The sequence below is a fragment of the Panicum virgatum genome, chromosome 5K, assembly GCF_016808335.1.
Source record: "Panicum virgatum strain AP13 chromosome 5K, P.virgatum_v5, whole genome shotgun sequence".
Classification (NCBI taxonomy): Eukaryota; Viridiplantae; Streptophyta; class Magnoliopsida; order Poales; family Poaceae; genus Panicum; species Panicum virgatum.
This window is the reverse complement of record NC_053140.1, coordinates 9,843,481-9,865,319: the sequence shown is the minus strand read 5'-3', so window position 1 is coordinate 9,865,319 and position 21,839 is coordinate 9,843,481. Positions and strand designations below refer to the sequence as shown.

At 53.6% G+C, this 21,839-nt stretch overlaps 1 protein-coding gene across 1 annotated transcript in view; it reads right to left on the bottom strand.

Annotated features, from left to right (window-relative positions):
- LOC120706192 overlaps positions 1-21,839 on the bottom strand; it is a 27,051-nt gene extending 5,212 nt beyond the window's left edge. The window contains exon 1 of the mRNA XM_039990778.1: positions 21,452-21,839. Coding sequence (XP_039846712.1) covers positions 21,452-21,768 — 317 coding nt within the window. The 5' untranslated portion in view covers positions 21,769-21,839. The remainder of the gene's footprint in view (positions 1-21,451) is intronic.

The window sequence follows — 21,839 nt, the reverse complement described above, 5'->3', positions numbered from 1 at the left end:
TACCGGATCATCCGGTACCACCACACTTTATCTAGCCGTTGCTCCAACGGCTCTTTAGAGTTGTTGGGCTATTTATACCCCTTCTATTTGTCCATTTAGAGTTGCTAGAGTCTAAAGTAAGCACGCACACTGAGGAAGACATCCGAGCTATAGTGCTGAAGTGATCGTATCCAAGGTATAAGCACATGCTAGAGAGTGTTTAGTGCTAGGTTAGTCCTTGGGAGTGAGAGCCATGTGTGTTGCAGCCTTGTGCATTGGTTTTTGGAGTGAACCAACCTTGTAAGCTTGGTGCATCGGTCCTTGGAGTCTTAGTATCTTGTCGGTAAGTCATCAAGACATCAACCCTCTAGCTTGTTGTGCACGGCGACGATGAACTTGTATGAGGATGAGGACACCCCTTGGTGGAGAAACTCCATAGTCAAGATGGTATCAAGGTGATTGGTGGAAGAGAGTGGTGAGCCTTGTTTTTTTTGGCAAGCTTCTCATCCAGCTTTGCGGGAGTTTTAATGGCGAGCCAAGACCTTGACTAGGAGAGACTTGGTGATCGGGAGCAGTGGCGGAGCTACACCTAATTGTTGGGGTTAGCTGGCCCTAATATATTTGTGAAAAATTAGTAGGAATCATTGTTCATTACTGTTTTCTAAATGCAGAGATCTCAGCATGAGGTAGGAAAGACCATGTCTCCATTTTTAGTTGGCTTTGCTCCTGCTTGCAACTTGTGTGTCTTTACTCTCTTAGAGTAGTCCCTTGTTAAGATTAGCTCTAAGTTGCAAAATTCTTGTGGGGTGGATGGAATCACTAGTTAAACTCTAGTTCCATATTTAAGTAGCATGGTTGTTGATGCCAAAATTTTGCAACTATAGTTTTGGCAAGTAAAATTGAGTCGATGGGGGAATTTTCATGAAGGCCCATGGCCTATTTGGTCCAGGGTTACTGGAGGCCTAGTCAGAGTGTTGACACCAGATTTTGACACGTGTCAAAGAAAATGGCCAATGGAGGCTGGCCGATGCTGGAGCAGAAGAAATGAAAGCAAAGGAGGATCGGATGGCATCGCATCGCGGCAAATGGAGCGAATATGACGGTGATGGGTTACGTCAGTAATGCATCGTATGAAGTCCAAGTCTAGTTGGAGTCAGTTGTTTTTAGAAAGTTTGTTTTCTTTTTGATCAAGTCGTGTAATGTCGTAATCGACTAGGAGTCTTAGCTTAGGCTATAAATAGCAGACCTAAGGGTTTTATAAAAAAATAGTCACACATTTAGTATGAGGACCAATGGTGGTCACCCTTGGATGATGAGTGATTGACAACGTTGAGTAGATTTGATGTATCTCTTGGCTCGTGATGTGCAAGTGTAGGATGCGACATGACGGTCGGCGATATTGCAGTAAAGGGCGAGCTCCAGTTTGGGCGCGATATACCATGCGGTGGTGATGGGCAAGCAGGTGGCTTGGTGCCGATTCATCATGCGGTGGTGAAGGACAAGTGGAGGCTTGGCACCGAGAGTCCCGAAGAGTCCGAGCGGAGTCATGGGCGATCCACATGGTGCACAATCAGAGCAAGAGTACATGGTGATGAAGACAACGTCGACCAAGTCAAGGAGGAAGGCGATGGCGAGTTCGAGTAGGCTGCCCGTGCGACGGGAGCGCGAAAGATCTTGAAGGCGTCGTGGCACTTTGTGGGAAGTCGGACACACATCGACATCAGATGTGGCAGGTTTACCGGTTTGGGCATCAAAATCGGGCCTAGGCAGGTTTACCGGTTTGGTCCTCAAAATCGGGGTGCGTCCGGTGCTGCCGGATGGCGGTGATGGAGGACACGTGGCGTCATCGCGAAGCTTGTGTCAAAGCGAAGCGAAGTTGTGAAGGCGGCGTGTTCGTCTAGTGGTTAGATAAAAATTTAGACGGTTTTACTCCTAAGAGGTATTTATGTTGTGTGCTTCATGTAAGAGTATTTTGGTCATTCTCTGGGTGCCTATATATATATGGAGGGGCTGTGTGGACAGTCTACCTCTCTCATTTGGAGTTTCTCTCTTTTGTTTTGAGAGCTAGGGTTGGAGAGAGATGAGTGGCTCTTTAATTTGAGTTTTTTTCATTCTAGCTTTGATTGTTGCTAGGAGTGGCTTGTAACCGGACTGCGTGAAGTAATAGACTCATCAAATTCGTGTCCATTCGTTTCATCCCGAGCATTTTTTTCGCTATTTTCGGATGAATTTCGGGCGAATTTTCGTTCTTCACTTTTGGCCGCGAATTGAGCAGGATTTATTGAGGGGATTTGTTGCTAGTCATTTGTGAGCATCTTTGATTCAGTCCCTTTCAAATCTCTTGCGAATCGGCTCAGATTTTGGGTTTTCCCTAAATTCGTGTTCTTGCTAGGACGCTTCGGTTTTTCACTCGATTCGTGATGGTTTCTTGACCTTTATGTGAGCTTCTTTATGAATCTGCTAGGTCTCGTAGTTGAGCTTCTACAGTTCAAATTTGATTTGGATCCATAAAGTTTTGAGAGCTAAATTTTGATTTGAAGCCTCGGAGGTTATTTTGTTCTTTCCCTCTTCTTTTCTTGCTCTCTGTTCGTGAGAGTGTCCAGGGCTCCAGGTGGAGTAGCGCACGCACGCGAGGAGCAGCTGCTCCGGAGGCGCGTCGCGGGCCCAAAGCAGCACAGGCGGCGCTGTGCCTGCAGCTGCAGGGCACAGAGGCACGGCGACCAGCAAGCCAGCGGCGACGGCAGCCAGGTCCGAGCGCTGGGCGTGCGCCAGCTTGCAAGGCGAGCGGCCCAGTCGACGCGCAGCGGCCCACGAAGCGCCAGCAGGCCGGCTGCTGCAGTGCGAGCGGCCAGGCCTGGGCCAGCAGCAAGTGACCACCCAAGGTGGGGAGGCGCTGTACGTGGCCCAAGTACTGGGCGTGCGGACCAGCCCACGTTGCAGCTTTGCAAGCAGGAGCAGGCAGCTCGCAAGCAGCCCACGGCGTGGGAGCATAGCAGGCCGGCGGGGTAAGCACATTGACTTTAATTTGCTTGCTTAATGTTTATTCCTGCTAATTCTTGCTAGTCTTTACATGCTTAGCTTAGGGGTCTCTTTTGTGGTGATTAGATAATATTTTTGGTGAGACTTTTGATCAGATTTTCGTTAAGCTTTGCTTCTATTTATTTTGAGCTTTGCTAATCAATGTTAAAGCATCGCATGCTTTGTTAGTGGAATTGTTGGTAGCTTTGCTCGAATAGATTATTGTACATTGGATTCCGCTTTACATCGAGCTTAACATTGGGAATGGTGATATGTAAGCTTAATTGTTGCATAGCATATATATAACACTAATTTGATACTGTTAGTGTATGTGAGCCCATATATAGAGGCTCATGTATAGGAATTATATATCCCACCTTTCTAGGGTTTGAAGGAATACAACATCTCATTATTTTCTCCTACATGGTATCAATAGCCTAGCACTCTCTCTCTCCAGCCGCCGGGTCAATGTGCGCCGCCGCCGCCGCCGGCGGCGTTCTCCTCCTTCCCTCCCTTCTCCTTCCCTCCTCTCCCTGCTTCCGGATCTGCTGCCGCCGCCGTCCTCCCTCCACTGCTTCTCGATCTGGCGCGGCGGGTGCTGGCCGTCGGGGCGCTGGTCCGCCCGCCCTCCCTAGTGTGCCCAGGCCGTGGGGGTCGCAGGCCCTGCTGCAGCAAGCGCTGCCGCCGCTGCGCAGGGCCCCCTGCTGCCGCGCGCTGCCGCAGTGAGCGCTGCCCAGCCCGCAGCGAGCCCCACCGCCGCCGCCACACTGGTCGCCGTCGCGGGCAGCCCTCCCCCCGGCGCACCCGTCCCCGCGTTTGTGCTGCACCAGGCCGCGGCGCCGCCGGTGGGGTAGCACCCGCGCGTGCTGCTGCAGGCGCACTGCGAGGGCGGGCATGGCACGGGCGCGGGTGTCGCCCCTGCCCCTGGCGCCGCCCTTGCCCCTGCTCCCGACGCCCCCGACGCCCCTGCTGCACCCCTGCAGCCGCTCCTCCCGCTGCAGCCTGTGCCCGCGGCCACTCAAGGCGCAGGGGGTGCAGGTGCCGGGGCCGACGCCGCCGCTGCCGCCATCCAGGCCGCAGCCGCCGCCGCGAGTGGCACGGGCGCCCCCGGCGCGTGCGCATGGCCGCCCCAGGCGCCGGCAAGCAGGTGCGCCCCGCCGTGGTCGACGACCTACGCGCCGACTCGCACCTCAAGGCTTACGAGCGCGCGCAGGAGATGCTGCGGGACGCCGCCTCCCTCGCCGCCGCGCAGGCCGTCGCGCCCGCCGCGCATGCCGCCGTCGCGCCCGCCTCCCTCGCCGCTTCGCACACCGCGCAGACCGTCGCGCCGGCCGCGCAGGTCGTCGCGCCCAGGGATCCCGCTCGGGCCGCTGCCTCCCTCGCCGCCGCGCGCGCCGCGCAGGTCGCCGCCCCCGGTGCGTGGCTGGCCCAGGGCGCCGCCGCCGCCCCGGCCGCAGGATCCGCCTTCCCCGGGGCCCCTGGCGCCGCCCCTGTTGCCAGACTTCCCGTGCATGCGCCCGCGCCCGCGACGGTCGCGGTGCCCGCGCCCCTGCACACGCCTGTTGTGCCGCCCCTGCCTGCGCCCGCGACGGCCGCGCTGGCCATGGCGCGCATGCCCGCGCCTGCGCCCGCGTGGCCTGCTTTCGGTATGCCCCCCGCGGTCGCGCTGTTCTGGACCCCGCCTGCTCAGCCCAGCCAGCAGCCGACCTGGCCTGGGGGGTGGGACCAGGCCGCACTGGCGCAGTCCTTCAGCGCCATGGGGCTCAAGCCGCCGGTCAGCACCGAGTGGATCGCCGACTCGGGTGCCTCCTTCCACACCACCCCAGATGCCGGTATCCTCTCTTCTGTCCAGCCCCCACACCCCTCTTGTCCTTCTTCCATCATGGTTGGTGATGGGTCCTGCCTTCCCATCACCACCGTGGGGTCTGCTCCTGGCTCTTTTCTTCTTCCCAATATCCTTGTTGCTCCTCAAATGGTTCATAACCTTCTTTCTATTCGTCAGTTTACCGCTGACAATTCTTGTTCCATCGAATTTGATTCTTCTGGTCTTACTGTAAAGGATTCGGCCTCCCGGCGTTCGCCCCTCCGGTGTGACAGCACAGGGCCCCTTTACACTCTTCGCTTTCCGCCTTCCACTGCACCTCTTTCGCCTTCTTCTTTGCCTTCTTCTTCGTCTGCCGCTTTTGCCGCGACGCCGTCATTCACCACCTGGCACCGCCGTCCCGGTCACCCTGGCCGCGACGTTCTGGCTCAGCTCAGTCGTAGTACCGATGTTCCTGGTACTAGGACTCCTGCTGAGCACCTCTGCCATGCGTGCCAGCTTGGTCGTCATGTTCGACTTCTTTTTTCTTCTTCTTCTTCGCATGCGATGCATGCCTTTGATCTTGTTCACTGTGACCTGTGGACCTCTCCTGTTCTCAGCCTTTCTGGCTATAAGTACTATCTGGTGGTGGTCGATGATTTCTCACACTACTCTTGGACTTTTTCTTTGCGCGCCAAGTCTGAGACCTTCCCCACCCTCCTCCACTTCTTTGCCTGGGTGTCCACTCAGTTTGGCCTCACCATTAAGGCCATTCAGTGTGACAATGGGCGTGAGTTCGATAACTCCACCTCCCGCTCCTTCTTCCTCTCTCGGGGTGTTCGGCTGCGTATGTCTTGTCCGTATACCTCACCTCAGAACGGCAAGGCTGAGCGGATGATTTGCACGACGAACGACGTCATGCGCACCCTTCTGATCCAGGCCTCTCTGCCCCCGCAGTTCTGGGCTGAGAGCCTCCACACCGCCACCTACTTACTCAACCGTATTCCATCCACTGCTTCTCCTGCTCCCACTCCACAACACGCTCTTTTCGGTACTCCTCGCTACGACCACCTTCGGGTCTTCGGGTGTGCGTGTTACACTAACACCTCTGCCACCGCTTCTCACAAGCTGGCGCCCCGCTCGACTCGTTGTGTGTTCCTTGGGTACTCCCCTGACCACAAGAGGTACCGATGTTTTGACCTCACCTCTCGTCGCGTCCTGATCTCCCGACACGTCGTCTTTGACGAGTCGGATTTCCCCTACTCCACCTCCTCCACACCTTCTCCTGACCCCGAGTTGGATTCACTATTTCTGACTGACCTGGTGGTTTAGCCACCTTTACCTGTCTGTCCTTTCCCTGCAGGTTTTCCCGGCACACCGGCACCGCTTCCGGTGATCCCTGCTGCGCCATGCGCGGCCCCGGTGCCCGCTGTCGCGCCACACGCGGCCCCCGGATCTCCGGTCGTGCCACGCACGGACCCGGCGTCTCCTGCTGTGCCACGCGCGGCCCCGATGCCTCCCCCTGCACCTGTGCGGTACGCTCAGCCAGTGCAGGTGTACCGGCATCTTTTGGCGCCGACACCGGCGCCGCCGCGGTACGCTCAGCCGGTGCAGGTGTACCGGCGTCGTTCGGCACCGACACCAGCGCCGCCTCCGGCTCCGGAGGCTCCTGCGGTGCCTACACCGGAGTCATCGCCGCCGCCATCTACACCGGAGCCGCCCCCGCCGCTGACTCGCTCTCGAGTCGAGCTGGCGGTGTACCACCCGCCAGTCATCCATCGGGATCCTCGGCATGTCCATCCCATGGTGACTCGGCGGATGGCGTCTCAGGCCGCGACTCTCTCCGCCACCGAGGGAGAGCCGCGGGTCTCTCCTGTACCCTCCTTTGTCCACGATGCCCTAGCGGATCCTCACTGGCGTCGCGCGATGGAAGAGGAGTACGCGGCTCTTCTTGCCAACCAGACGTGGGACCTCGTGCCGCGTCCGTATGGTTGCAATATGGTCACCGGCAAGTGGATCTGGACGCATAAGCGTCGGGCTGATGGCACACTAGAGCGCTACAAGGTTCGCTGGGTTCTTCGGGGTTTCACTCAGCGGCCTGGAGTGGACTATGATGAGACCTTCAGTCCAGTGGTGAAGCCTGCTACTGTGCGCACGGTCCTCTCGCTTGCGCTCTCTCGCTCTCGGCCTATGCACCAGCTGGATGTGAAGAATGTGTTTCTTCATGGCACTCTGTCAGAGACAGTCTACTGCTCTCAGCCATCGGGATTTGTTGACTCCAGTCGTCCGGACATGGTCTGTCGGCTCAACAAGCCTCTCTATGGTCTGAAGCAGGCTTCTCGGGCTTGGTATTCTCGGTTCGCCACGTTCTTACTGACATTGGGGTTCACCGAGGCCAAGTCTGACACTTCTCTCTTCATCTACCGCCGTGGGGATGAGACTGCCTACCTGCTGCTTTATGTTGATGACATTGTGCTCACAGCCTCCAGTCAGTAGTTGCTTCAGCGCGTCATCTCCTCCCTGCAGCAGGAGTTTGCTATGAAGGATCTTGGTCAGCTCCACCACTTCTTAGGTGTTACTGTTGAGCATCGCCCGTCTGTTCTTCTCCTTCACCAGCGGCAGTATGCTCTCGACATTCTGGAGCGGGCTGGGATGACTGATTGCAAGCCCTGTTCCACTCCTGTCGACACTCAGGCGAAGCTGTCTGCTGATCTGGGTGATCCCGTGGCTGATCCGACTGCCTACTGAAGTTTTGCCGGTGCCTTGCAGTACCTCACCTTCACCAGGCCGGATCTCACATATGCCGTGCAGCAGGTCTGTCTTCACATGCATGATCCCCGGGAGTCACACCTTACTGCTTTGAAGCGTCTCCTCCGCTACGTCCGTAGCACTGTTGGTTTCGGCTTGGTTCTTCACTGCTCGCCCTCTGCTGAGCTAGTTGTCTACACTGACGCTGACTGGGCTGGCTGTCCGGACACTCGACGCTCCACTTCCGGCTACGCCGTCTTTCTTGGCGGCAACCTTGTCTTCTGGTCGTCCAAGCGGCAGCCCGTTGTCTCCCGCTCCAGTGCTGAGGCAGCGTATCGGGCTGTCGCTAACGGCGTGGCGGAGGCGTCCTGGCTCCGACAGCTCTTGGCGGAGCTCTACAGCCCGCTCGCCAAAAGCACACTCGTCTACTGCGACAACGTCAGCGCCGTGTCTCTCTACCAACCCCGTCCAGCATCAGCGGACGAAGCATGTGGAGATCGACTTGCACTTCGTGCGCGACAGGGTCGCAATCGGCGATGTTCGGGTACTCCATGTCCCGACCACCTCCCAGTTTGCCGACATCTTCACCAAGGGACTACCCTCCTCGACCTTCGCGGAGTTTCGCTCCAGCCTCAACGTAGCCGGTGTACTTTCTCTTTGTCCAGTCTTGAACACCGCTGCGCCGGTAGTTCAGACTGCGGGGGGGGGGTGTGTGTTGGCTTTCTTGTTGTCCAGTCTTGAACACCGCTGCGCCGGTAATTCAGACTGCGGGGGGGCGGGGGGTGTTGGTGTATATGTGAGGCCATGTATAGAGGCTCATATATAGGAACTATATATCCCACGCTTTTAGGGTTGGAGGAATACATCTCATTATTCTCTCATACCTTGCTGTTATATTTTTGTAGCAATGCCTGATTATATATTTTCATTTACGAAAATTATTATGTTTGAGATGACATTTTACTGGAGGACTATGCCGTACGTGTAGTAATCTGAATATGCGGAGCATGTATCTATAACTGATTACAATATCTCTTTGTAGACAATGTTTTTGCCTTATTTTCTTGACCGGTCCCTTTTCCAAGTACATACATATGTACACGTTATGGAATATTTTAATACATGTGGTAAGCCAAGTCCGGTTCTTTTGTCATGCGGTAGCTTTAGCTTGAATTGGACTCTTTCGATTAGTTTTGACCATTGCACTTTTTATTGAATTTGCCATGGACTTTTCTAATCAGTTTAGACCACTAGATTTTCATAAAATTTGACGGTGTAAATTATTCTTCTTTTTAGATTAACGTGGGAAATTTTAGATCCTCTCGGCGGACAGGGTGGTTTCTTTCAACGCTCTCTTATTAATCTATATATAAATATAAAGATCTAAAATAATTAAAAATATTTGTTACTCAGATCGGACCCACCTTACCCCTCATGTTGGATCCGTCTGTCAGAGTCTAGGGAGATGGGAGGGGGTGTAGACCTATAAAAACATGTTATTGGAGGATGTTTCTGTCTAAAATCAATTATTTTTTTCACCCATCCCGATTATACCCGCCTACAATGCACCCGGTGCATCAACTCCGGCGACATGTCCTACTCCTACTCGGTGTTCTCGCACAACCCGAGCTGCGCCCTCACGCACAACTCCACCGACATCTACGCCGCCTTGGGGGGCACCAACGGCTCTGTCCACAGCCGCTTCAACTTCCGCCCCATGGGGGACGGCAGCGTCGCCTTCGCCACGACGCCGCTCAAGGAGGGCACGTCCTCCTTCTTCCCAACCGAGCTCCCCGCGAGGATGGTAGCGTCAGCAGCGGCGCTCAGCGCGGGCGGCAGCTTCGACGGTAGCCGTGGCGGGATGCACTCTTCGCGGCCTGATAGGATCCTGCGGGAGATCATGTCCGACTCGGTGGCTACCATGGCGCAGGTGCTGCAGGATTTCCCGAGCGAAACGCTAGAGGTGCTGCGGGAGACAGTGCGGAGCATGATTGATGCTCCAGAGAGGAGAGATGAACTGTCAAGCCTCCAACGGAAGCTGGAGCGTCGATCAGACCTGACAGCCGAGACTTTGGGACGGGCTAACAAGACACAGCTGGAGATCCTACTTGCCATCAAGACTGGCATGGCCGTGTTTGTGACTGGTAAGTGGTAACTGGTAAGAGACGTGTAGCGTCAAGCAGCGAGCTTGTGGAGATGTTCCTACTGACACGATGCCGCAACCTGAACTGTTAGGGATCAACTACGTACCAGAGAATAGGCCAATGATAAGCAAGAGGCCAGGAAGCCCAAGGCAAGATTCAGAGTAACGCTAGTGCCTGCGTGCACGTACTTGGGCCCAGCCCATGTAATAGTGTATAATAGTGTTCCGATCAAGAAGAGAGGACATCAGACAATGTATGAACTAAGCACTTTCTTCTTCCTCCCCAAGTTGAGCGGGTCTCGTGCCATGTCCATCTGACTCTCTCTCTCTCTCTCTGTTCTTGCTGTCTTCCTCAAATTCCATTCTCTCTTCTATTCCCTGCTACCCTGCTGTTAACAATTGGTATTCAGAGCTATTGGAATTCTTGGATTTTTTTTACTACGCTGCCATGTCTCTCGACACCAAGCTCATCCTCGATGCGCTTAGCAAGCACTTTGATGCACTGGACGCCAAATGGGATCGGTGGTTCGGTGCTCAAGATGCTAGGTGGGATCAGCGGTTGCCCTCGCGCGTGGGCACCCTCCCGGCCCAGACCTCCGACGAGCTGACTACTCCGGGGGCCGCCCCGGCACCCACCATGTCCTCGCCAACCACTTCGCCGTCGGCCACAACCACCGCTACACCCACTACTTCACCTGCAGCCGCAGCCACCACTAGGATTCGCAACACCATCTTCGTCGACTGCGGCAGCGAGCGCTCCACTACGCAGCACATCGTCGCTGAGGATGACACCAACCAGCACCATGCCCACAAGGTGTTCGACAAATGTTCCCACTCCTACATCTGCACCTATCATCAACGCGGCAACATTGGCTACATCATATACACCGCCCGCCACCACGACGCTCAACACCACAATCTTCATCAGTGCCATGGACAACAGCACTAGCAGCACGCCTACCAGGTGCTCGATTGATTGCCCCAGTCGCGGCACCAACGAGCTATTGCCCATGCTTATTTTGGCACCGGCCACTTCATCGATGACCACCTCGTCGGCTACTGCACTGGCTTCCCTGAATGTTGAGGCCACACTTATGCATCCTGTGGTTGAGTTCCAGGACATGCGCAAGCCCTTGCCGACAACCTTGATGGGGGTTACAAGCAAGCCTTCATCCACCTCCATGGATTATCAGGTGGTGTTCCATGAAATACAGCAAAGGTATATCACCAGCTTTGCCCCAGCATATTATGTAGGCGTGGCTCAATTGGGTACTGTCACTGAGGTGTTAGAGGGCCTGAGAAGTCAGAGTGCAATAATGTTAGGTCCATTACCTGCTCATGTGTTTGACATAGGACCTGGGTCACCAGCTAAGGAACACTCCTACATTTTGCTTTTGGAAACTGTTTCACTATGCTTCAATTTGTTGCTGCCACTCAGTAGGGATTGGGTCACTGTACATCAAAGGCAAGCCATGGCCAGCTACCGGAGACGACCGGGGATTCAAAGTACCGGTGTACAGCTTAGGCCCACACCTTGGCCCTCCTTTGGTTGTGATACAGTTGTGCAACTAGTGCAAGCTCTATCATATAGTTGGCATATGGATCAGTTTGCAAAATTGCTTCATGATGATATAAGGCTGCTACACTTAGGGCCAGAATCATCACTTGTTCCTATGGATATTGCTATTACACTAGAACTGTACTGGCTAGTACTCACCTATTACCATGAATAAGTGCAGTTTGGGTTTATTCAGCTGCTGCAGGATGATACTTTAGATGAAGTTGAGTGCTATCAGTTGCATGGCAAAGGGCTTAGGGCAGGCCTATTCAGTTGGTCTCCTTGGAATTTCCAGTGTATAGTTGCATTCTTTGCGCATTTCATTACTAATAGATGGACCCTCTTGCAACTTGGAAAAGGGAGTGAAATTTTTAATATTCAGTGGCTATGTGTTGTTTTCTGTTAGCAAGAGCAATATGTCTTGGAAGGGTCAGAATTTGGACCAGATCAGGTTTTGTGCTGAACTCTATGTCATATACAGTCAACAACTTGCCAGAAAGCACTTTCTTCAGAATTCAGTTCAATTGCAATATTGTCATGTGGGGCCAGCAGTACAACCGCCGAAACCGTCGGCCCACATCTGATGCCGCCGCCGCAAGCTTGGAAGCTGCCGACGTCCAAGCCTGAAAGATAAGATTTCCTTCCTAGTTTGTTTCCTAGTTTGTTGGGCAAAGACTCTATTTATTCAGTTGTAATCGTGAGGATCAAATCAAGCAATACAAACACCTTCCCAAACCTTTCTTCTTCCTAATCTCCCTCCTGCTCACCATAGATCGGCCAAAACAACCACCGGGCGACCATACCGGCCGTGTCTACGAGCTTCGTAGTCGAGGGCTAGCTACCCTAGGTGCCAACGCCCTTGACAACCTATTATCACATTCCAGTCGATCCTTGTCCACTGCGCTGCCATTCCACCTGCCCGCCGCCGCTGCACCGCCTTCCCCGACGCCGTCCATCTCATCGCCAATGATGGACCCGACGACGGCCGACCTCGCAGTTCTCATCACCAAGCTGCCCGCGACCGTCGAGACCCTGCAAGCGAAGTTCGACACGCTTGAACAACGCACCTCCGACTCCTCGTCCTCGGGGGGCCGAGGGCCACACGCCGGCGATCACTACATGGATCGGCCGCCGCGATTCCAGAAGATGTACTTTCCTCGCTACGACGGCAAGTCTGACCCCCTTATCTTCATCAACCGTTGCGAGTCGTACTTTCGGCAGCAGCGGATCGCCGAGGAGGAGAAGGTCTAGATGGCATCTTACAACTTGGAAGATGGCGCTCAGTTGTGGTACATCCAGGTGCAGCAAGATGAGGGCACGCCGCCTTGGCGTCGCTTCACCGAGCTCCTCCACCTGCACTTCGGGCCGCCTACACGTTCCAACCCTTTGGGCGAGCTCATGGTGTGTAAGCGCTCTGGCTCCATCGTCGAGTACCAGGACTGTTTCCAGGCCCTGCTCCCGCGCGCCGGCATCCTCTTTGAAGCCCAGCGCATCCAGATCTTCACGGCGGGCCTGCAACCGCCGCTCTCCCTCGACGTCGAGATCCACAACCCCCAGATTCTCGCCCTCGCCATGAGTCTGGCTCGCAAGCTAGAGTTGCGCGAACAGTGTGCGGCGACGACTACACCGAGCCCGGCACCGGCCCGACCGTCGTCATGCGGCATCCTGCCGTCCCCGCCCGCCCGCCTGGCTCTGCTACCGACGCCGGCGGCCGCGCCACCTGCGCCAGCAACGAGCGCCCCACTCTCTGTCGAAGGCCGCCCCGTCAAGCGTCTCTCACAGACTGATATGGAAGAACGCCGCCGATTGGGCCTTTGCTTCAACTGCAACGAAAAGTTTGGCAGATGGCACAACCGGGTGTGCCAGCGCATCTTCTTGGTTGATCTGGCCGAGGCGGACGACGACGACGGCGCTGGCGCCAACACCACAGAGCCGCTGATCTCACTGCACGCCATCGTAGGCGTCCGCACGGGTGAGACGATGCAAGTGCCCCTGCAGCTGGGTACTTCCACGCTCCTGGCCCTCCTCGACTCCGGATCAACACACAACTTCATCGCAGAGGAGACTGCCGGGGCTGTGATCTACGGCTGGAACCCCAGGGTGGCCTGAAGGTGATGGTCGCCAACGGCGAGCGCGTTCCGTGCCTTGGGCTCTTCCGCGCCACGCTCTTCTCCATCGACGGCGAACACTTCTCGGCGGACTTCTTCGCCTTGCCACTGGCAGGGCACGATGTGGTGCTGGGCACACAGTGGTTGGCCACGCTGGGGCCAATCCTGTGGGACTTCGGCGCCCGCACGATGTCCTTCTGGCACCGCGATCACCGTGTGCTCTGGCACGGCGTGACCGGTGCGCCCACGGCGTCCCTGCACGCCTGCAGCGCCGACAACCTACTGGATCCCGTCCTCGCCGAGTTCGCGCCGATCTTCGCCGAGCCCCAGGGCCTCCCGCCGGCCCGCGCCTACGACCACCACATCACGCTCATACCTGGTGCACAGCCAGTAGCGGTCAGACCAAACCGCTACCCCGTCTCCCACAAGGACGAGTTGGAGCGGCAGTGCGCTGCCATGCTCGCACAAGGGCTGATTTGACACAGCTCATCCGCCTTCTCCTCGCCGGTGCTACTCGTCAAGAAGTCGGACGGGTCGTGGCGTTTCTACGTCGACTACAGGGCCCTCAATGCCATCATGGTGAAGGATGCCTTCCCCATCCCGGTGGTGACTGAGTTGATTGATGAACTCCGCGGGGCGCAATTCTTCACAAAGCTTGACCTCCGGTCCGGCTATCACCAGGTACGGATGGCTCCTGCAGATGTGCAAAAGACAACGTTCCGTACACATGAAGGCCTGTACAAGTTACTGGTGATGTTGTTCGGCCTTTGCAATGCGCCGGCGACATTCCAGTCACTCATGAACACGGTGCTGCGGCCCTTCCTCCATCGCTTCGTCCTCGTCTTCTTCGACGACATCTTGATCTTCAGCGACTCATGGGCTGATCACCTGCGCCATCTCCGCGTCGTCCTCAGCACGCTCCAGCAGCACCAGCTCTTCGTCAAGAAATCCAAATGCGCCTTTGGGGTCGCCTCCGTCCAGTACTTGGGCCACATCATCTCGGCGGACGGCATCGCCATGGACCCCGCCAAGGTGCAGGTGGTGCGCGAGTGGCGACAGCCCCACTCTGCGCAGGCAGTACGCGGCTTCACCTCGCGGGATACTACCGCTGGTTCGTGTGCGACTACGGGGCGATCGCGGCGCCTCTCTCGCCTTGCTGCGCAAGGAGGGCTTCCAGTGGTCCGCCGAGGCCACGACGGCGTTCGAGGCCCTCAAGACAGTGGTCACGTCCGCTCCGGTGCGGTGCCTGCCGGACTTCGACCAGCCCTTTGTCGTCGAGTGTGACGCTTCCACTCACGGGTTCGGCGCCGTGCTCCTGCAAGACAAGCACCCGGTGGCATTCTTCAGCCGACTAGTGGCGCCTCGCCATCGTTCCGTCGTGGTTTACGAGTGCGAGCTGATCGGCCTGGTTCACACTATTCGACACTGGCGACCGTACCTTTGGAACCGCTGCTTCCTAGTTCGTACTGATCACTATAGCCTCAAGTACTTGTTGGATCAGCGCCTTGCCACCATTCCACAGCACCACTAGATCGGCAAGCTCCTGGGGTTTGACTTCGCCGTCGACTACAAGCCAGGCGCCGCGAATGTCGCGCCGCGACACCGAGGAGACCTCCGTCCTCGCCATATCAGCCCCGCACTTCGACTTCATCGACAAGCTCCGCCAGGCCCAGGCCACGGACCCAGCCCTGGTCGCGCTTTAGGAGGAGATCGCCGCGGGCCAATGCTTGGCGCCGTGGTCCATCATCAACGGCCTTGTCGCCTACGACGCCCGCCTCTACATTGCGCCGTCATCTCCTCTGTTGGCGAAGATCATCGCCGCGGTCCATGAGGACGGCCACGAGGGCATCCAGCGCACGCTGCATCGGCTGCGCCGTGACTTCCACGCCCTCAACCTCCGACGAGCTGTTCAAGACTTCATCCGCGAATGCTCCTAGACATTGAGGGGCAACACTGATTTCTTTATAAGCAAAGCTCCTGGACTTACTCGAGGACGAGCAAGGTTTAAGCATGGGGGGAATGTTGGCGCTCCTTAAGTACCCCTTTTATCCCTTGTTTATCCTTGATAATGGCATGAATTTAATATCAAAATCACTAACCATTCTAACCCCGGCCTAATTATTGGTCATTTTCACAATTGCACATATATTTTGGAGGAACTTCGTTTTTGCAGGGTTTTGGCCTATTTTGGAGCATGAAATGACGAGGCCCGTGATCGAGCGCTAACACGGAGAAAGACGAAGGCCAAAGCCCAAAGGGAGGACCAAAGCCCATGTTGATTCGAAGCCCATTCACGCACATCCATCCTCCAAGAGAGCCCAAAGGACCGAGCCCACAAAGATGAGATCAAGATACTTCGGGATTAAGCAAAGCAAATGAAGATTTAAGGAAGGATTCCCTATCCTATCCTTTCCTCGAAGATATCTCCAAGATAACGACGTCCAAAGGGGTGCAATCGTGAAGGACATAAACTCTAGAAGATGCGAGGAGTCTACATGCAAAAGATGAGACCGAGGCGAGCCCGAAAGGGGGTAGGCCGGCCGGCCTAGCCCGTTTTCGAGGCGGTTTGGCCTCCCCTTCGACCGGTGGCTTCCTCGGCTTATAAATAGCTCGCACCTTATTCAACTCGGAGCATCCATCCACCTAGAACTCGACGAAAACCTAGGGCTAAGACTGGAGGGAGACGACGACCGCCGCAAGTCTTCGAAGTTGTCTAGGAGATGGCTTAGGCCACCCCTAGCCGCCATGGCCTCCCTGCGTGGTTGTGTCATGGTGGAGTTCATGAGCTAGTTGGAGTCGTCAATGGTGTATACGCGGTGGTGACGATCCAAACGAATCTATTATGTGAGTAATGTCTTCATGTTATCCGATCTATTTAGCGATCATGTCTCTCCTCTTTGATTTCATTCTTGCCTTGGGTGTGCTTATTCCTAGATCTATTCTCGAGATAGATTGCATGGGGTGTTCTTGTAGCTATGGTGGCTAGGAGTTCATACCGGATCTACCCAGGGGGGTTCGACACTAGCGTGCTTCTGGGGGCTTAGTCCCAAAGGGAGTGTCGTGACAGGGCGTGGCCTGAGTAGGGGGGTTCCCGAGGGGTTGGATTGGAGGTTTTGGTTTAAAGAAGCTTTGGATGAGATGCATATTGTGCTTACTCGTTTAGCTAGAACTACAACTAGAATGCGAGCGATCGGTTTAGTCATGCCTTCGGTCATGCTTTATCCTTACCGATGTTCATGGATGAGATCAACCTTTGTACATCACTCATATCTGTCAAAGGTTTACCCTTTATATGCAATCAATGCTTCATGTTAGGATAGATCCGTTAGATTAGATGGAAAACCCTAGTAAGTTCATTGTCGATCCACGGATTGATAAACCTTGGGGGGAATACTCTAAGGGAAAAGCTACCACGATCCGTGCGCTTGCGGTATATAAATTGGGGCGCTAAGGAGCGTTAACACTATCACAAAAGTGAGAAGATGAGGGATTTGTTTCAGCGAATGTACCCGTGACCAGGTGCGGTGGATGAGATCCGAGGATCCCACTGCCAACATCCCGGAGCAACGTCGTGCCCGCTGGGCCGCTCCGAGGACAATGCAGGTGGGCGCATCTCCTGCTGCAGAGCCGAGTTGATATCGAATGGAGTTGTCCATCTCGAGGGGTTGCGGCGGGGCGGTGGATGGCTGCGGTGGAAAAGGCGGTGGCGGTGGTGGTTGTGCAGACTCCAGGCGCTGCAGACGCAACGTCATGCTCTCCGATTGAGTTAGCAACATGTTGATTGCCACCTCCGCAGTCGACCTCCATGCCTCAAGTCCCATCAGCTTGGTCAGCATCTGGTTCAAAAGCATGTCGAATTAGTCGAGCTTCTTGGAGATGTCGTCCATGGCGGTGGTCATTTGAGCTTCAAACTTGGTGGGTTTCCGCGGTGCCAGATCACAATCGCCAGCAAATCAAGAACTCAAGTAGTGGATCACCCGTTCCCCAACTAGACCTAAGCGGCAGGAGGGAGGGAGATGGGCGACGGTGCCGGAGCGGCTAACCGGCGGTTTGCGGTGGCCGCCGCCGACTGGAAGTCGGTGGGCGGGGCGTGGACGCCGGAGTCGGAAGAGAACCGGTGGAGCAGACCTAGAGCACCGTGGAGGGCTCCAAATCAGGAACGGGATCGCGGATGGTTAACTCAGCAGTAGCATGCTGGGGATCGAGGAATCTGATACCAATTGTTAGGGTTCTAGCAGGATGAACCCAAGAATACAGGTAAATTGGGAAGAATCGACAGGAATCAGAGTTACAGGAGGAAGGAAGAAGGAGAAACAAAAATAGGAAGGGGACGTGTTCACCGTTCAACTGCTTGCCATAAACGAAAACCGGTGCCACCTTTTATACTCCAGGTGGCCAGAGTTACAAAGAGATTATACGGGCTCAGCCCGGCCTACTACTACTCACTATGACAGCCTATACGGCCCATGACAGTGCCCAGAGGTGGAGGAGAAGGCACACAAGCTCGGCATAGTCGGCGTTTGCTTTTATTATGTTGCATAAACTGATTTTTTATGTTGCATCAAGTGCTTTTTGATGTTAGGAAAAAAAATCCATCCTACCACCTATGAACTTTGGATGTTGATATTATTTTTTTGAGAACGTGCGTATCTTACTATTACTAATTGGAGGTTCCTTTTGAAGCCTTAAGTGAAGCCATCTAGGATCCTATGTGGACACTCTAAAAAAAATAAAAGAAATCCTAGAAATTCTCTCAAAAATCAGAAACATCTGGCCGTCAATCCGACAACTCTAATCATAATAGTCATTGGATCTGTTATCTTTCCTAATAAATTACCCATCTCTGCCATTATGAAAATAGACTAAAGTAACCCTCTAAATATGTATCTAAATTACCCACCTCTACCATTATAAAACAAAATCTAAAGTAACTCCCTAATTTTCGTGTAAATTACCCACATGTGCCATTATAAAAATAATGCAAATAACCTCCTAAATTTGTATATAAATTATCCAATTATATCATTATTAAAGTTAAAGTAACCCATGAATCCGAATCTAAATTATATAATTATAAAAAAAATATTAATAAAGTGCATCAATAGAAAATTCTAAATTACTATTATATCATTATTAATATATTATTTATGTTATTGCTTATATAAAGATACTGCCCACGATATGTGTCACCATGTAGTCATGTATAATGGATGAGATAAGAAAAAACAATTTACAAATAAATGGTTCAATTAAATGTATACTAAACACATATGGAGGTGTGATGCAAAATAAAATCTATTGCAACTAGATAATGATAAATATGTATTTTAGATTATGTGTTAGAATATTTAATAGATGAAAGAGGGTGTGAGATAAATAATTATAATTATTAGCTATAAACTTTATTTTTATATTATTTTTAATTAGCATGTGTGGTAGCACGGGTTGATAGACTAGTGTCATCAAAAGGGAAACAAGAAATACAACTCTGCAGCCGGTGCAATGGACCAGGCGGAACAGACCCCAAAGTACAAATTAAAACTTAATTACATGTGGAGACATTTTGCGACCTAAGAGCCTGCCAAGGGAAGATAGACCCCGTAGTCACGTTGCCGTTGGGTACCCAACACCCATACCCAAACCCACACCCGTTGTATTTGGGTAGGATACGAAATTACCCATCTAAATTTGGGTACGGGTAGGATATACGCGGGTAATACCCATTTTAACCATATCCATCAGTTTATACATAGCTGACGAACCTGCGATGGCAACGGGTGGTGTTCTTCACGACCTTGAATTGTCGCTTCCGGCGTCACCTAAAACGTATGACTGACAGGAGGTGGAGCGCGCTCGCACTGCCTATCTGCACCGGCGAGGGGAGGCAGCACCTTTTCTCGTCTGGTGGTGGCGGCAGCGCCACCGAAGCTCACGGACAGCGAGGAGGGTCCGAAGCTCGAGCACGACGCCCCTCCCGTGCTCAGCTCCTCCGCGAAGTGCGTCCAAAATCGGCCAGGAGGAACAGATCCCCGCCATATGAGCCTCCGACGTCCTCTACGCGCAGCTGCTGCTGCCCTCTAGCTTATCTACTGGATCCATGCCGAGCACCCTGACGCCATTGACGCCAAGCTCGAGGCTCTGTTACCCGCGCAACTGCACAAGCCTCTATCAGTCCACGCACGAGCACGCCCGAACCTTCACTTCGAGCGACGAATTAACACGAGCGTAGGGGGAGCACGAGCACTAGTTAGTGGTGTTATCAGCTGCTGCGTTACCCGCCGTGTGAGTGCTGAGTTGAGTAGATGTAGGAGCTTACCCATGGATTATTCATGCCTGTTAGATAATTATCCACTTATTTGAGGATGGGTAAATTGGGGATGGGTAATATACGGGCATGGGTGCGGGTCACCCATTCCTTCCCCCAACGGCATCGCTACCCCGTAGCAAAGAAACGGCTGCTGCCCAAAGTCGACCTTCAGACAAAATTGAATCAGCCAGAACCCTGGGCATTGACGCCTCCCTGTCAAACACTACTCGGCCGTTGCGTTCCTTCCAAATCAACCAGACCACGAGCAAAACAAACGTATCAAAAGCTTTTCTATTGTCCTTTGGTAGACGTTTACGAGAGGTAGTTCAAGTGACAAATCCAAGCCCCACTGCATTCAGAGTCAGTGACTGTGAGACCCGCAACACGCAGGGGTCGCAGCCAAACCTCTCCGCTATAAGAGCACGACGAGAAGAGGTGATCAGTAGTCTTGGATTCCTGATCGCACAAAGCACACTTAGGCGATGTCCAACGGTGCCCTGTAAAGGGCCCTCCCCCGCACGTACGGGGAGCTTTGGGGGGAGGAAGCCCTCCAACGGCTCCCCCCACGGCCCCCCTGTATATTGGGGGGAGTTGAAACTCCCCCCACGTATGGGGGGAGTTGAAACTCCCCCTATATCTCTAATCACACCGTTTCTTTGCGATATTAATCCCGTTTGAGCCCCGTAACACGATAATAATGTGTATTATGACAGTATAAATACTGTATGTTTTTTTTAAAATTCAAAAACGTTAAATAAATAGTTAGTTAATGAGTGATAGTATATAGGGGGAATAGATATGGGGGGAATGGTTGGAGAGAAGGAGTTATAGGGGGAGGAATCTTTTGGAGGGAGGTAGTAAAATATAGTAAATAGTACGTTTGGGGGGAGTTGGATGGGGGGAATGGTTGGAGAAAGCCTATTCGCCCTCCTGTAGATTGTGCTTGAAACGCCGGTGGCAGTCCAACAGCGGTCGTGGAGAAGAAGGCAACCAAAGAATTTGCACTTTGGTGGAGCCCTAGTTTTCATGAGAACTTTTACTCCAGGAAAGGCTGTCTGCCCAACGAAGAAGGCCTTGTAAGCAGACGATGCCGAATATTGTTTGATCAGAGGACTACGGCCACATGAACCTGTCTTCCTCGGGCGTGAGATGGTGGTAATATCTTTTTTCTAATGTTGCAGTACGTGAGTTTGCATGTAGAGATTACACTGTTTCCATGTCACGACCGATCAGATTTGATGTTGCAATTACTTGTTATAATGTGTTGTTGCCCCGGTAATCTTTTCAATTAAAATGTTACATGTATATGTTGTGTTTTGATTTTTTATATATTTACAAATTATATTTCTTGAATGTTACAAGCAACACGCAACATGAGGTACATGTTGCAGTGAAATTCTTTTCTCTAAGTTGAAGTTGCGGTGGGGATTTTCTTTACTAATTTTATACTATTGAATGTTGCACGCAACATAAAACACATATTGTAGTGGGAACTTTTTATACTGTTTTAACGTCTGATGTCTAGTGTCTAGATCGGATGTCTAGACGCTAGCAGCGCCGTAAAGAGAAAGGTGAAGATGTACTGAAAGGGCCGTGGCACTGAGCCGCTGAGAGAAGCGGAGCGGCGGCCGCGGTTCTAAATCATGGAAATCCTCGACTTGAGACCCAAAGGCATACGCGGTGTTCCTATGTCAAATCAACGGACCTATCGAACTCGGAGCTTATTTTCTTGTGTCGTTAAGCGACCAGAGAGATCGAGCTGCAGAAAAAAGAGAAGACGAGTACTAACCCGGCAGCCTGCATGAAGACGATAATAGTGAGGTACCAGAAGTCCTTCGCCGTCAGCGCCCCGACGAAGCCACCGAGGAGGACCACCGTCGACCACAGAAGTGCCAAGGACCCGACCATTTTTATCGCCTTCAGAAGATACGCCCGAATGACCGCGTACCTGTTGATGATCCTCACTTGTGCCATCAGCTTCTGTGCAAAGTCTCGCTCGGAAAAAGCATCCACCTCCGGCGCCAGCTTCTCATAACTCCGGCCCCGAAATCCTCCGCTGCTGCCGTCTCCGCCTCGGGCAGCATTTCTTCTCCGTGCAGAGGCCATTCGATCTACTGTGGCGTGTGGGAGCGGGAGGACTCAGAGCTCTGATTTCGTCCTCTCCCGCTACCCTTTTA